Below are 17,762 nucleotides of genomic sequence, written 5' to 3'. Positions count from 1 at the left end.
ATTAAACTAGCTGGAGAATGCTATTGGCGGTGGATGCTATTGAGTAGTTCCCTTACCTCTAGTATATATTTCATAAATTAAAAACGACTGTGTGCAGGCAACTTGGACAGCTTTGCGCAAATCAAATAAATGCATATCAGAGTTATTTATTTACAGTCTTCAGTCAACTTCTTTGTTGCCCCACGTTTCAACCGCACATGTGATCATACATCTAACTGGCGCGCCCCCTACCCGACGTCAAGATTCTACCAATCGAGTTTAAATTGTTCACGTGGCTTGCTGGACGATGTATCTCAGCTGGTTGTTTTTGCTCACCGGTATTATTTGTTCACCATAGTTCGAGATAGACGAATTTATTGATAGCTTACTTTACTCTGTGTGAAAAATATTAACATGATGCCTGACGCAAATGTTATTAGCACACGAAAACCCTTCAAGCAGAGGAGGTCATTCGGTAAGAATAAAATACTTTAATTTGGTTGTTTCACTGTCTAGAAAAAAAACAAGTCTTACCCTTAAGAGAAAAGGTCGTATTGCTTGTTACTTAAAGTTGGTATTATTAATACGTATGCAAAGGGTAGAATTGAAAGCCAAGTTTGAACTGTAACAAATTTAAATTTGACTAGATTCTTTATGACAAGTCGACACTGCACGAAAACAAGTAAACCCCATGACAGTGTTAAAGCAAAAGGGTTTGTTGTGGTTGTTCTTGAAGCTGAAAACGTTTATTTGGAAATTTTAAAATAACTGTATAAGTTTCAGAACCTCGTCAAAACAAATGAGTTTTTATTGGTAATACACTCGTGTTTTAAATCGTAACGATAAGTGAAATAAATTCCGTATATTAATGTTGAATGTGATTAACGCCAGAATCGAACGTTGATATATGCGTCAGTTGAGTATGAAGATATGTCAAATAGGAATTAATCGGACCAAATGTCATCCCGTTAAAGTACAATACCAAAACGTCGATAACATTAACATTTTTAATTTCGTAGTATTTAGTATTACTTTTAAAGTAACTTAACTCAATTCCTTTTTTGAAGTACTGATTTTATTCCGGTTATTAATACAAAGCATTATATTGTTTTATGACCTAAACTTTAATCGTAAATCGATTGTTAAAAAGAGATCTAATACTTTAAATCACAGTTCTTATTTCGTTCAAACGATCTTGCGTATTATTAAGTTATTGCATTTGTAACAATCATTTAAGGTATTAAAACTTTTAATAAAATTCGTACAAAAGTTAACGCCAGATTATTTGAAAACATTTTGTGTTCATTGAAGTAATTTCGTGCAAGTTTTATATTAAATGTTATTGACCAACCATGTCTCGGACACTAACAGTAATAACAGTAACATACTTTGTTGCATTAAAACAAAAAGAAAAAAACTGTGCAATATTCTTTTATAATACAATATGAATATCTGTATATTATATTACAATACAATATTTCTGTATTTCAAGCGCACTACTCGAATAAATGCACTTTCCATCTGCTGTTCAGGTTACCTATGATCTCTAGTATTATAGGTGAATAACATGACTTGACAATGACCTTCACGAGTAAAACCGGCATCTTACTGGATCAAAAAACGTGAGATTTGTGACGTGCCGCCTAGGCTATTCAGCTCGATTGTTTTTCTTGCGTTAGATTGTGCAAATTTTATAATTCGGATTTGTTCAATATTTTAGTAGTATAAACACCCAGCGAGCTCGGAAACGTTTTAAAATAAACTTGTATCCTTCGTATTACCAAAGGTTCTGCGAATTTGTCTTAAAGTAGACATTTTTTTAGTTTTTGTTAAATCTGTTGATCAAATCTTAATGTGTTAGTTGCTTCACGGTAAACAAAGTCTATTAAGATGAATCTGAACTCTGAAGTATTGAATATTTATTTGCATGATCAAAACGTAGACTTTAAAACATTCCATTGTTGTGAATTTCCGGTTTTTTCTGAATTACAAGGGAGAAATAATTTAACATCAAATCCATGGAAAAAAAGTGTGGCTGGTTTAAAGTTTAATTTGTTTTTCAAATGTTTTATGTAATCATTGATTTTTAGTCTCTACCTCCTTGATGTATTTTTAGCTTTCAATTAATCTTTTTCTGCACTATTCTGTATTTCATTATTGTTGTAATTTCTCTGTACATTTCCGGAAGTTGCATCGATCTGTTTCTCGGTCAGATTTATTTTCTGTTAAATAATGTCACTTTATTGACATTTCTCTTAAATTCGTGTCGCTTACCTGTTGATCTTTTAATTTTCCTCGTGGTTTTCTTTGTTTTCTGTATCGCTCTTCTCGTTATGAGACAGTGATCAGTCTCGGGATTTAACAACACCAAAATCCGGTGTTCGCTTCCCCGGGGTGGATACAGTAATGTTCGATATATTTCCACCTGGTATTTTTAATTTTCTTTGAACTTAACAGTATCATCATCTCAGGCAGTACTTGCATCTCACTAATTGACCTCGTGGTTGTCATTTTCAACGGTTGATATTCAGTTGCGAGTATATTCCATTTTCTGTTGTACTTTCTCCAAAATGAACCTCACCTCTGACAGCAAATTGTTGTAACGTTTTTTCTCTGCGGATTATTTTAATTGAGGTGAAAATAATTAAACGTCCAGACCACTTGAGGAGACGAAATCGATATTTCTTTAAACGTTTCTAAAAGCTTGAAGTTGAAGACTACCGTAAAATATAAAGTTTTTAGGACTAATATATCACATTAAACTTCTCTAACAATAGCGCTAGGACTAACGTACAGTCAGTCTATTTGTATAAATGTAACACGATGACTGTCTTCTCACTCTAACTAATTTCTTGCTTCAGGGAATGTTGTCTTTACAGAAATTTCTAAGACTAATGTGTACTTCACATTACATCAACAACAAATAATTTACAACATTATATATATGATGGAACTCCATGATTTATAATGAAATTTAACTATGTTAAAACATGGGAGTGTGTAATTGACTAAAATATTCATAAAATATTTAAACGTAGAACAGGAATATATGGATGCCCCTTCTCACTAGAGCCTTCAAGGAATTGCCTTTCACCAAACTTACTCTGTTCCGTTTGAAAATAAAACTCGCAATGAATCAAACCATAGATACGGAGAGTACACAAACGTGTTTCTCTAGATAACTGTCAAAGCATATGTAATTTTTGCTACATGACACACACTAATTAACCTGTCCAAAAAAGTATAGCACATGTCGAATAATATCAGTGACTCCCAGTAGGCATTCCCCTTATCGACTATAGATAATGTATTATACAGCTTCTAAATCCATATTTTCCAACTCGACTTTAGGTATTGTATCGAGTATGACTCCATAGTCTGCATTTTTATTCTCAGCTTTAGGATACGTATCATAGAACGGTTCTCCTTCATCTTGTGTAAATATAAAGTTGTAGTTGGTATTAGTATATCCTTCCATTGCGAGTTCCATCCATATTTATGTAACTATATTATGAGGTAAAAAAAAGAGCACGTAGTTGTCACGTTAACCCTGCTTGGATTGAAATTGTATGATAGGAATGAATTCGATGAACGTTTGAGCTTCTGTATCAACATTGTGTGAAATATTTCGTTTTACCTTTCTTTTTGATTAAATAACGTGTTAAGTATGTTTGATTAGCACTCACTCTGATCTTCTACTGACAGAACACTTCTTACTCTCTCCAACGTTCCAAGTTCAAACATTTTTCTCTTTCGAAGTACCTTGGTAGTCAAATCCAGAGTATCAAGACACTGAGATACTGAAATGGTAAATTTAGTAGCCAATTGAAGTGCTTTTGTGTGTTCTTAGTCTTCGATTTGTTTTGTTTCATTAATGATTTATATATTTGTAATATCAAGTGATAGCAAGTTTAACTATTTTGGAAGACGACAGTTGTTTGAAAATAATTTTTGATATACGGGAAGTTTTTTCGTTTGTATGTGTAGCTTCAAAACAACTTGTGACTTTAGCTTAATTACCTTTTTAATACTGATTTTGGTTTCAATATTCTATATATGTATGTATGACGTCAGATTTGTTTTGTAAAGATAGTGTAATAACGAGGTTGTACTTCAGTCGAACTGAGTGAATCAAGGTTCAAGTGTTTTTTTCGAAAGTCTAGTGTGAACGTTTGGTTGCGTGTTTGCTGCTTTATACTAGTGTTGTATAATGAAACCGATTTCCGAGATAGTTCTGCCTGTAATGCCACGAGGGTAAGTAAAGTCCAAAGACTAGCATCTTCAGAAACGTCCAACGATTACATGGATGAACGTCGACAGAAAGGGACAGAAGGTCAGGAAACTCGATATTTCTTAAAACTAATATTAAGTAAGCATGGCATAGTACTATTCTGTGGTTATATTTAAGTGGATAACCTGCTTAGTAATAGCTAATATATATAACTGTGGATTAGATCATATTACATCTGGAATGAAAGAAACGAGATATATTTCTAAGCATTGCTGTTTCGGGTGTAACAAGCAGTGTTTTACAGCCAGCAAGTAGGTCGCGACGTGATGTGTTGCAAGCTTCTTCCAGGTATTTACTGAATTTCCTATTTCCATGATAAATATATCATGTTTGTTTTAACTTTAGTATAAGTAGGTTTGAGAGCAGTACAGAACTAGGGTGTTTTCAAAATATTCTACTAAAGTAGAGTCAAAGACGAGTAACTGGTGATGGAAATGAAGCTACGAGAGATAAATACTTGAAAGAAAGAGAATTTGTATTACTAACGGAGCAAATATATTAGAGAAAACGTGTTACAAAAAATCTAGTAAAAAGCTCAAATTAAAACTGCTGCATAGTTGTTTTGATTTCATTATTCTTTGGAAGTTAATCTAAGAATGGGTCCTTTTTTATTTTTTTTTGTTACGTGCAAAGGGTGCATAATAGGCTATTTGTGATGTATACCCAATACGGGTAAGGAACCTGATTTGTCGTTTTAGGGCTAATGGGCAGTCTGCTGCATCAGTATCAAGTAGCACCTAGAAAGGAAAATAAATGAACGGTTTTAGTTGTAGCTGTTTTAATGCCAGTCCAAACCCAATGTGTCATTTCTAAGGTGTTTACAATTCAAAGCACAAAACGATCAAAGTTAGTCAATTCTAAACACAACGTTCGGCTGATGGGGGTAAACCTGGAATAATGTTTACAGAAAAATGCAATAGCTATACGAAGGTGTTCTGGCACCTCTGCTATATGGTGTTTTATCGTGTCTAATAATTGTTAAACTTAACTTTTTTAACTTCCATATGCTGGAGTTCTGATAAGGAAATTTCTGGATAATTCTTTCCAAATAAAATTGAAAATTATAAATCGGTAACCAGGAAGCTACATAAAGAGCTATTAGAAGTTTTTTGTGTAACAAATATACCGTTACACGTTTGTTGTAATACTTACGTATGTTTCAGTTTGCTGTATGACTTGTATTGTTGTATGAGTATTGCGCAAGTCCTGCATCTTCTCTACATTTGTAGATTATCAAAAGCAAGAATCAACAGTGTGGTTTACGTATTTGCAAACATTGTTGAACGTTCAAGAATCTCGCCTTAATTTATAAACTAACGCGCCGAAAAACAGTATTATTATTGACCAGCTTTAGTCAATATATTATAAACCTCAGAATCTATAATTGTGATTAACGGGAAAACTATAGTTTCACCACGTACTTCATAGATTTCGAACATTATAAAAGTTTTAACTTCATTGAAGTAACTTCGGACGTTAGTATTTCTACGAGGACGTTAAATATCTTAACCGGCGATGTGGGGCCAACCAACCACGCTAGCTAACTTAAACGAGGTGTAACAATATCAACTCAGAATTAATTTGCTCGTTATGGACCTGGATGGTCGATAAAATATTCAGTTTTTGACCGGATAGAAGACTCATTATAGTTTGTAAAACACTTGTATATAAATCATTATTTATAACAACTTTTTATAATAACCATTGTTGGCAAATATAAGCTTGATGCATTTAATTCACTTCTAAATTAAAATTAATTTCCAACTATTTGAAATCTTAATACGTAACAGTTGCTATTCAAAACAAGATGTGTGCTTAAAAGTTTCAGAAATGAAATAGACAAAAAGAAAGTACGGAAAGAAGTTTTGCATTAGTAAAAGTCTTAGGGTTAACATTTTTCCAGTAAGGCTTGGCTGTGGAGTGCTTAACCAGAGCACAAATCACCCATGAGGTGAATATACATTATTTACATTTTTGTTTTCTTTACTGTTGTTGGTTCTATCAGCTGATCAGTAAAAACGCAGACGAATATATTTGACGCTTTTATGTGTGTGTTTTTATTCTTACTTTACGTACGAAAGTCAATTTCACAAACTAAATGGGTTAGCGGGTAACAAAATTTGAGAAATTGTCTCCCATACCAACCTAAAGCCGAATAGATTGTTTAGAAACTATAAATCATCAAAGCAAAAGATCTCTCACTAAACTGTGAGGCAATATCAGCCGTATTTGGCATCGTTCATATACTTGACTTTTCTGTCACATTCAGTGCTTATGTCTTCCTTTGTAACTATATATAGTATAAACCTTGTGTTGCTTAGTGCTAATCATACCTGATGAAGACAAATGTTGTGTCAAAACGGGTATGTTCCACCATTAAAAAAAAAATCGTCTTTATGGTTGTAAATTCTTGTTTATCTACCCGTTATTTGTTCTTGCTGATTTGGCTGCTCTGAAGAAAATTGTAGAAGTATCTAAAATAATGGATGACAATTTAGCATGGTGGGTCAGTAATCTTAGGGTCCATGATTTGCGTCTAGCTGCTGTAAACTCATCTTCGGTACTTTGGACTCGTTTACGTTATAAGAGTGATATTCAAATCTTACTATTCGTTTGGAGTAGCCCAAGAATTATCAGTATATGCTGTCGACTAACTACCTCCAGTTTGGTCTACGAATTTTAAATTAGGGACAGCTAGTGCAAATATCCCTTGTAAATCTTTTTACGAAATATCCAGAAGAAGTTAAAATTTTCTTTATTTTAAGAATAATTTGCCAGATTGTAGAGTTGAGGTATCTGGGTTCACGATTTAGAAATTTCATTTGATATTTTTGTAAGCTAGAGCTCAAAACCTAAAACAACAGATTTAGCTTGTCTTTTTTATTATTTTATTCTGTCCCTTTTGTTTCATAAGTTTGTTTCTTATTTTAGCCACCAGAAGGCTAGAAGTGGCTGGTATTAAAGAGAAATTTCCCGATAAAATACCGGTAAGTGTTTTCCCTGATAAATATTGTTTAGTTTGGGATGGTCTGAACCCAATCAATGCACAATGTTCCACGAATGCTCTGGTCTCTATATTAACATGTATTTTTATTACTATCTTGCAACAAACTAAACTGCTATGTGATAATTAATAGTAATCAACAGTATAGTCTCTTTATTGTTTGTGATACCACTTTATTATCTGTTGGGTATCAAAAGTAGTCTGTATATTGTTTAAAGTATCCCTTTTAAAACTTTATTGATACTGGGAAAGTGTTTTCAACAACTTATTTGCAATAAATATGATCATCAATGTTATATTTTGAGTTATTTCTTTTTTGAATAAATAAAACATACAATGAAAGTCAGGTATCTCGGGAAGGTTATTATTTACAGTTGGGTTAGTTCCGTGTCCGAACTCTAAGGTTTTGGAAAAGGGGTTGAAGCTCAAACGTTTGGAAACTCCGAGCTGCGTAATTATGAAAGTGTCTATTGCCACGACTGCTGTGAATCATAATCCTAGAATGTTATGACCACGGTAGCCTTGTCGCTAATTGTTATTACTCTGTTCATACGGCAAGTCTCGTGAGAACTATATACCGGAAGTTTAAAGCTACAAATGACACTTTTAATGTCACCATATATTTTTAAAACGCATGTAGTTTTGAACTGATTACCAATCGTTTGATAAGCTGGCAATACAAGGCATACTTGGTGTAATGATATTGTATTGTAGAATAGATGTACTTGTTTGAGACACGCTACCATCACAAATGTTGTTATTAAAATTAAGTTGGAATATGTTTTCTTTATTAAAAATAATTTGGTCTGAATGCTTTCCTTGCCCTTTCAGCCGTGGAGGCAAGGGCGTAGATTTTTTACACCCGATGGGGGAATGATTTTTGCAACCACTTATGTGGACTGTTCAATTTGAAAATTGGTAATCTCTGGTTACGTGAACCTGAAAGCTGTAAACATGCAGTCAGAGTAATCTTATTGCCACGATACTTCAAGGTTTCCATGTAGGTTTGTATAAGTGAGGTGTTGTAAACAGTTTTCAAAATGTTAATAGAATAAAGACAAATGTCATAAATTAACTGCCACATGAATGTATTCCTGCACACTGCACAGTATAAAAGATGGCCATTATACTTGACAAGGTTACTAATAACTTTCATTGCATGAATTGTTTTCACATATTAATAAAATTAGTAATTACCCTTGATAAGTTTATATCTACTGAAAAACTGTTCATGTTGTTTGATAAAAATAATTAAAATGTCTTTGCGAACTCCTGAAAATTACACATCAATACAATGTAGCACATAATTATTCATACTTTTCATTGAAGTAAGATTCATTTAGTCCTCTAGTCTACATGTTCCCAAACGTAGACCTCCTTTGTGATGTTCTGTTTGTGAATTCTTTCATAAGCTCTTCTATATTTATCTTGTCGATCTTATCTTTGTGAGTGTGACAAACTGCCACATGGTTGAGGCGGCACTGAGACATAGTTGACCTCAACCACCTCTTCAACCGACTTATGCAGAAAAGCTGCGTTCACATTCGCAGCTGGATACTGGACATAAAAGCAAAATTTTTATGACAAGAAACACTTCACTAAACGTGCTGGCTTGTTTCATGCATTTTACAGTAAGCATCCTTCGCACCTTTCAGAGATGCTGGTTTTGTTGTTCCTTTAAACTTGGGCAAATGAAACTAGAGCCGTTGTGCAGAGATTTCTGGACAGAAGTTTATAACCGAGTTGTCAATCTTGCCAGATGTGATCATGTTGTCAAGTGCCACATATTGCCTCAAGTCGTCTGCATTGAATCTAGTGGTCAGATGTTCTATGACTGTGTCCACAAATTCAAAATATTAGCTTCTGTAGTAATCTCTAGCTGTTGCAGAATGGTGTGCTGAGCCATCACCTGTGATCTTTCTGGAGGGTCTGCGAATGCGTGGTAGTTCAATAGGCACCAGATCTAGGGAGATACCTTTTCTCAGCTTCATCAAATATCTTGTTGTAATTTTCCTCTGTTCGCAACACCCGCAGTTGCTCAACTGTCATTGTAGATGCTTCAATCATGCCAGATACTGTCGCTGATTTTGCTTGGAATGCACGGTTTAGTTCCTCTAATGCAGTATTTGATGGCTGAACATCTCCATTATTTCATTCTGAGCCTGGGGTGATGTGAATGTGGTTTTCTTTGACAAGTAGGTCGTCAACTCGGGATCTTCCTCTTCCAGGAGCTTCATTAACTGCAGGAAGTTCCCCTCTGTATCAGTATGTCCACGTAATGCTAAATCTTGACGAAGTAAGAAACGTAAACTTCTGAATATTTTGGCTAGACTTCTTTTGCATTCTTCCTGCTGCTCCTTTTTTCCATCATGTAGCTGGACAGTCACTGGAGTTACATCAAGTGAACCTTCTGGAGATATAGCGAATCTGTGCTGAGAGGAGGATTGATGTTCGTTGAATTTCTGTTTCGCCTTTTTCCAGTTGCAAAAACTGGTGGATATGAAGGTATACTCCACTGGCCTCTCCAATTTCCCTGTAAAAAGGCCTCTATTTTCTGCCTTAGCACAATGAAAGCATATGACTCTTTGAGTCTGATTCTCGAAGTGCAGCCATGGGAACTCGTCAAACCACTTGCCCTGAAAGTTGATATTTTGAGATTTTGCTTTCTGTCGTGGTATTAGTTGTGCGTCTGGATGATATGGCTTTATTTGTGGAGTGTCAGATTTTTCATTACTGCACAAATTTCTTTCACAACTATCTGGTGATTCATGATGTGCAATAGTTGCACAAGCATTTTCAGACTCGTCCTCTGAACATAGTTCTTCTGTATGGCAAGTTTCTATTTGCTTGAGGTTGTTGGATTATCTGCGTCTGCATTGTCACTTGTAGTACTAGTAACTGGCTTGCAGAACTGTCTAATATTTTCAGCCGCTTCTTTGTCATAATTGGAATCTGTTTCCCAAATGACTCAACAGGCTAAAATAGTCTTTATTGAAAAACTCTAGCGTACAATGAACGAAGATAGAACAGAATGGAAGTAGGACTGAACTGTACAATGCATTTAAGTCGAACGCGCGAACCTCAGTGACTACCGAGCCGACTGAACGCCTGGGCATCGGTGGGACAATAATGTGTGCTAGTTACAACACAAGGAATTGCAAGTTTCTCGAAAAATACTTAAACAATCACAAATATATTATATTCCTGTTAAAGCTCATCAAAAGGCAAACACGCTGTGATATAATGTCTATAAGCACGTATATTAAATAAAAACAACTAAACAAAAACTAGCAATACAATTCAAGTAGAGGCTTCAGGCTGTTGAAATCGCTCCTTTTCTCTCTAATTATACAAGAAAATACAATATTTTTACTATCTATAAGATAATATATTGTTCTTTTACCATAAAGCACCAGCACTTTATTAGAGGGCGGTGATAATCTGAAATTTATGAGGGCCACAAACAGGTCTAATGAGCACTGTTGTAAAATCGAGGCTCAGACTAAAGGGAGCGGAGGAGGGTGATGTAGGGCGCGTCTGGATCCGAGCTGCCCGAACCTGTCGTTAACTGTACACTATGGTCAGTGGATTAGGCAGCTAAGAGTAAGGCGTTCGACAATAAAACCGGCTAGACATGCATAAGAACAAACGGCGTAGGAAAACCGCACAATATACACACAAGATTGATGCAGCTACAAATGGCCTGCCAGATCTAGATCACAGGAGTTTACGCTTGGGAGTAATATTTTCGAATGTCATGCTCTGTTCAGTCTGTTGTGATGAAAATTTTACTTAATCTTATACTACGTACAAGACGTAGGTAGATTTTGTGATAGTGCTTGCAAGCCTTGCATGTATATTTAGGCCTACTGACTGATACTTCCGAACTATCGCTTAGATCGAAAAGCTTAGAAGTACGCCTATATTAAAGATGTACATTTCGGCTACTGAAAAAGCCTACATCTGGGCCTAATTATGTAATTCTATTGGTAAGAACACGAGAATCACAAGAACAAACACACAATTTGTAGGCCTGTGATGCAATAAAACAATTCAACAGACCAAACTGTAGGGGGGGATGTAATGTAACTGTTAATCCCACTATTCGTTGGTAAGAGTAGCCCAAGAGTTGGCTGTGGGTGGCGATAACTAGCTGCCTTCCCTCTAGTCTTGCACTGCTAAATTATGGACGGCTAGCGCAGGTAGCTCTCGTGTAGATGTGCACGAAATTCAAAAAACAAAAATAAATTTTCGTAACTTTATTTCCAATGTGTTTTAACAATTTACACATTGGCTTTGTGTAGCTTCCATATGGATTTAAAGTTGTCACTTTCATATGGATCATGACATTGCATAAACATTATTTATAATTAAAGTAGGTCTGTCTCAATTAAAACGGCTTTGGTGATTGATATTTGTCATCAAAACTGAATGAAATAATTATATAGTGAGTTTCAGCTCTCAAACTGGCTTTACTATAAGATACCCTGTAAGTTAGGACTGATTCTTAGTTTTCTATAAATAAACATTTATTGACGAATGTACTTGTGAATAAACAATCTGTCCCTAAAATTAACTCGTATAGCTAGAATACGGAGCTAAAGGTTGTGGCGATCATATTTACGTATACCATCCCTATAGCTTTATTTCATTTAGCCCATAGTTTCATCTTGTTTTGACACTGTAGCCATACGCGTAACCTCAGCACATCGTTTTATAGCCTGTTGAAATAAAATAAACTTTGAGATTGGAATAAAGTAAACAATTTCATTTAAGAGAACAGGTATACTTATTTTCTAAAACTTTGGTAAGCTTGGAGTTGTATATAGGGTGTCGTAAGTCTGGAACCACAGGCATTTCAGTGAATTTTACAGAATGTTTCACGTGCTACCTACGTCATTCATAAAAAAATTTGGATTAAATTGATCACCTCATGCTTCGACAGCGCCATAATCAATCGTGTATCTGATATTTAAAAAACTGTAAATCAAATATAGACATCCTGTGAAAAGTAACCAGTACATCTTGATGTTTTATGAGTTTAAATACTTTTCTTGCCTCCTCGGTACACACTACTTGAACTTGATATTGAGCTATTCGTACACTGGAGAAGTGTGTAAACGAGGATCATAAGGGTGAAGGTGGCTTGTAACCTCAAGTTTTCATTGATAACTTAAATATTGTTACTATGTCATTATTCTAAAATTCCTTATCGGTATTAACTTCCATGGTTTAAACCTAATATTAGTTCCCTAGTGGCTCAGCAATAAGTTTAGGCTTAATTCCATAACAAACCTGGTTCTGATATTAGTGTCAGATATTGCACAAAATTGTCCATTGCGTAGCTTTGCGCTTAACAGCAAACAAAAATTAACAACCAACTTCTGTTTTTGTTTTATATATTCAATATAACATTTTAATAGATGATTTCGACTTTTATTTTAATACAAATCATCATTACACAACCCCAAAGGATGGTTACTGCGTGAATCATAATGCGTTAACCCTTTAATTTTAACATGTTTAACCCTGTTGGCTACTACCTGATAAGGATATTCCTCTTGACACGTTGCGTGTTGATCTACATAGTCAATTCGGAGTGTTCGTTTACTTCAGTGCGTTGAAAAAGAATATTCAAGTAAACAGATTTAGGATAGACGGTATACATCAAGCAACGAATAACTGTTATCAGAAGTTTTTTTATACTAGTAAAGTAGTGATTAATCATTCCAATCATTTTTCAGCAAACAATTCTGAATGGGTAAAACTTTATCGGCGTGAAAACTAATCCTGAAAATCTCTTTACACCTTCTTTATCATAATGTTTAAGAATGCAAAACTTTTATCTTACCAAAAGGTTTCATATTAAAATAACTGAAGGTTAATTCTTTACTCTTTTGAAAAGTTTGTTGTAAAAACAATACTGAAAAGTGACTGCTGCCTACTGCTCAATTTGATGGCCTGAAAAGTGAAACGAATGCTATTAGTGTTTAGCGTGATAGACTAAAACATGAAACCTAGATTGTTAGTGTTGTGTGATGAGCTGAAAATCGAAACGTAATTCTATTGAACAGAATAAGTACTTTCAGCAGTGGGTGTGTTTATCGGTAAGTCAATCCCATTATTCAATTCAAAGTCCTTGTTACGGCTTATGCTGCTTATAGGTTGTTTTCCTAGTGACCATTCGTTCAAATTTAAAGAATATTACACATAAACTATATTGGGCTCTTTGTTTAATCCATTGCCAGGTATAGTGGCGTTTAAACTGATTCTACAAGTGCCTAGTACTAAAAATAATCAGCTTATCATATTATGATGTTGCAGATGAAAATAGCTACTCAAAACAACCAGAACTCATTAAGAAAATACTTGTTTCAAGAATAACCAAATAAAGATGATTATACAAATTGGCTTAAACTTCCTGAATTGAGACGTAAACAGGTGGAGAGAAACCTGTTATATCTTACTAGACATGTAGTTCCAACAACTAAAATACTAGTGTATGTTAAAACCCTATACATTTGAGACAATCATTGGTTACCGTCACGGTCTGTGGACTTTCATTTTGTGTGACGATTCATTTTTTGTAGGTGGTGGTAGTTTAGTAGGATGTAATGAGTTTATTTATCCCAAGAGGTGCTCTGCCATTGTCACGTGAAAAATAACCTTTTAGAAACCGGTTGTCTGTATCGCAAACCAAGCAAACGTTGGCTGTTAACGAAGGAAGTAAACATTAAGTTGAATATATCTAAATAGAATAGACAGCGTCTTGCTTTATCGTATTGTTTTTTCTTGTTGTTTTGAATTTTAAGCGTAAAATTTGATATTCATTTGTGTGTTTTATTCCTTTTAAAACCAATTTTATTTAAACATTTGTTTGAAGGTGTATTTTGTATAGCTTCAAGAGACTCATTTTTTTTAAGGTTAAATTTTTCTGTGGAGTTTATTAACATTTCATGAGTAACACAGGTTATGTTTTTGGCTGGCTTCGCGCTATCTAGTGTAGCTGAAATGCTCACAATGTTTCCGGACGAAAGATAATTGTTTTCACACTTAAAAATAAGAACTAAATGAAAACTGTGGGAAAGTTCGATGATACAAAAGAACGTTATCACCAAAATTTAACATTTTAGTTGTAGAACGAACATAATGCAACATAAAATATCGAACAAGACATTTCAATTATTTTCAATAGTTTTTCATCAACATAGAATGTAAATTTGATACTTGTCATCCCTACAGCACTGCACTCAAATATAAACCTTCCAGATTCCACTTGGAAATTATTTGAACCTTTACAATTAATTTCTATTTTTCATAAGGCTGAAGGACAAAGTAGAATCGTCCACAACCCTCTGGGTTTTGACTGAAACTCGGGTGAAGTAGACTTGTCCCTCATCTTATGGACATTGTCTACTTGTAGTTCAGGGGAGATAGATTCGTCACTCATCACTGGAGATCTTTCGCGAGAGACTGAATTACTGAAATTGTTTTAACATTTCTGATCTGTCTTTTCTGCCAGTGTGCTGTTACCTTCAGGAGTTAGTAGTCGCACGTGCATTTCACGTATCTAATGACATCTTGTCATACATACGTCTCATTCGCAAAAAACCGTCATCAGATATCTCATCTTTCACTGTTAGGTTGTATCAATTCATTGAACAAGTTTTAGAACCGTTATGAAGAGAGGATTTAAAAAAGAATTCTCAGTAGCCGCAGCTGTAATTAGATCTTAAAACTGCTAAGAAATGGAGTTGAGTTAAAATTTATACTCGAAAAACTAAACCAAAACTTGAAGTTATTCTATGAGCCGATAAGCCGCGTCTAAGAAAAAAGTGTAGATAACGACATGTATATAAAATTCTATAGCGACAAAGAAATGGATGTATCTCCTTAGGAACATCAAACTATCGAATTCACAAGATACTTTTTAAGGAGAGGTGTTGAGAAAGGCAGCTCCACTTATAGAAGGCGCAAGAATTTTTAAAGTACTTTCTTTTTACATTCAGAATTGGGGCGTGATTGTTTAATTACGTACTTTAGTATTTCGAGCAGTTATTTGTTGTACAAAAATGCCTATTAACACTATCATAACTGACCTAACTAATACTGATTTTAGAATTAGAATTATAGCAAGATAACTTCTGTTAGATATGGACTACTTTGATACTAGTTTCATATAATTTCCAAACAGTATACTAATAACCATTTAAAAATTGTCCTCAGTAGGTCAGCATTAAGTTTACGAATCTACGTCGCAAAAATCTGAGATCCAATTTCCATTGGCAGACAGAGGACAAAACTTGTTGCGTAGTTTTGCAGTTATAAATGCACCAGTCATAGAAAAACATGTTGTCAAATTAAGTGAAAAGTTATGGTTCGTAATCGCGGCATAGAGGCTCGTAGAAAGGCTGTGTAAGTTCATAACTCCGTCATCTCTTGAAACATTCGAGATCGGATTACAGTTTTGGTCTCAGGTCATACTATTTTGATGTATTTAACCACACCCAAGGCCTCATGGATTAATTTACTCTAACTCTGCCTAAAAATTTTCAATTGGACGGTAGGCTCTTAGAGATCCTGATGAGTAATAAAGTTTAATCGGGTTTATGCTGGACTCACCCTTCGTATTGCTGGCGAAAAAAAAACTAAAAAGGGTGGACTAATAGATTAATTCTAATCCTCCCTTTAAAAAAATCTTAAATGCCGCGGGTATTGAGGATTTCCTTGTTAGATTCGTGTGTTTATTCAAACTGAGTAACTTTTTACGTAGGATATAAGTAGTACTTATTGGGATTAATTGCAGCATAATTATCATAAAATGGCTGAGTTTTTCAAGTTCAAACTTTTTAGTTCATAGCTCCGTCATCTCTTGACCGATTTCAGACCCAATTAGTGTTGGACTCAGGAGGTCAAACCCTTTCACTTGTATGTACTTATATTATTAATTTTCTGTTGATTTTTATGTTGGTATGCTGCAAGTGTGTCTGTAAGCATTCTATCATTTTACACCATCACAACCCCTAGTGTTATTAGTTACTACTTATAATAGTGTAGTATTGTGATGTCTGCATATAACGTTGTATTGTTGACGTGTTTATGTATTAATAACATTGCATAGATGTCAGGTATATGTATTAATATCGTTCATAAATGTCTTAACTGTGTATTAACCTTTTATAAGTGTTATCATTTGTTATGTGCCAACTGCTCGAAACAGGTTGATTGTAATGAACGACATTCTTTTCTTCTGTCCTCCATTCTAATAGTTACTATATGATGTTCCCATCCAATCTTTATCCATACACATTGTTATGGGTCTGACGCTTCTGTCTTGTTCCTATTCATTTTTCCTTCTAGCAACAGTTTTTGTATTCCATTTCTTCTAATTTTATGTCCAAAGTACTCTTTATTTTCTCCATAACTAAGTGTTTTTGGTTTCACTATTTTTAATACTTGCTCATTTGTCTTGTATTCTGTGCAAGATACTGTCAGCACTACCCTATAGATCCACATGTCAAATACCTCAATGTTTTTAGCAATCGCTTTAGATATTGTCTAAATTTCAACACCATATAGTAAGATTGACTTATCCGTGTTATATTTGTTTATGTTAATATTTCTCACACGTCAAATACACTCTTGACTATTTCTATCCTTCTTTGAATTTCTACTTCGTTTTTACCATCTTCAATGCTCATGTGGCCTAAAATGTATAAAAACCTTGATTTGTTTAATTGATTGATCCAAGGTGTATCTTTGGATTTAAATTACTACAACTGCTTTGGTCCTTTTAGTGTTATCTTCATTCCATAGTATTTTCTTTTTTCATTTAATTTCTTTAACTCTTGTAGATCTGATACATTTAGTTAGTTATGTCTATAAATATATTTCTGTGTAGGTTGAACAAACCTGATGATGATAACGATCCTCGTTTTACGCCTTTCTTTATCTTAAATCGTCATGTTACTGTTATTACTCTGGCTGTTTGTCCCCGTTACACCTTTGTGGTGATCTGTAAATCTTTCCCATCAATTCTTATCTCCTGTAATCATAAAGTATTTTACACCATCACAACCCATAGTTTAATCTACGAATCATATGTATTTCGTTAAACCTTTAAGACAGGTTCACAGGTTTTCAGAATAGAAATACCTTCCCTTGTGCCACATTGTGATCACAACCCACTCTGCAAATTGTTTTACTTTTTAGTCTTTTTTGTTGCTATTCATTCCCATATTAATTTATTAATTTTGAAAGTAATTTGGTCATATGACTAACTAAAATGATTATTCTAAAGTCTGTACAGTACGTTTTTGGTTTTTGTAGTGAAACATGGGTTTTTTCATTTCGATTAATATGTATTGTTATATATTATATTATGCAAGTCAGTTATAATATTAAAGATGTACTTATCAAATGCTTTCAACATTTCTATTGACAAATCTAATCACTTTTAAGTTTATAAGTTTCTGTATTTATTCTTCA

At 34.3% G+C, this 17,762-nt stretch overlaps 1 protein-coding gene across 3 annotated transcripts in view; it reads left to right on the top strand.

Moving 5' to 3' along the window:
- Positions 1-273: 273 nt before the first annotated feature.
- The window catches only part of LOC143244609 (microtubule-associated protein 1 light chain 3 gamma-like), a 46,900-nt gene continuing 29,411 nt past the window's right edge, over positions 274-17,762 (top strand). Inside the window, exons 1-2 of one of the 3 annotated variants that reach the window (XM_076489598.1) lie at positions 274-454; positions 7,202-7,257. In XM_076489598.1, the coding sequence (XP_076345713.1) occupies positions 394-454; positions 7,202-7,257 (117 nt within the window). In that variant the 5' untranslated portion in view covers positions 274-393. Of the gene's footprint in view, positions 455-4,170; positions 4,559-7,201; positions 7,258-17,762 lie in introns of those variants that run through there. The other 2 variants (XM_076489599.1, XM_076489600.1) reach the window with 2 other exon arrangements.

The sequence above is a fragment of the Tachypleus tridentatus genome, chromosome 2, assembly GCF_004210375.1.
Source record: "Tachypleus tridentatus isolate NWPU-2018 chromosome 2, ASM421037v1, whole genome shotgun sequence".
Lineage (NCBI taxonomy): Eukaryota > Metazoa > Arthropoda > Merostomata > Xiphosura > Limulidae > Tachypleus > Tachypleus tridentatus.
Note: the sequence above shows the minus strand (reverse complement) of the source record. Positions and strands in the feature narration are given on the sequence as shown.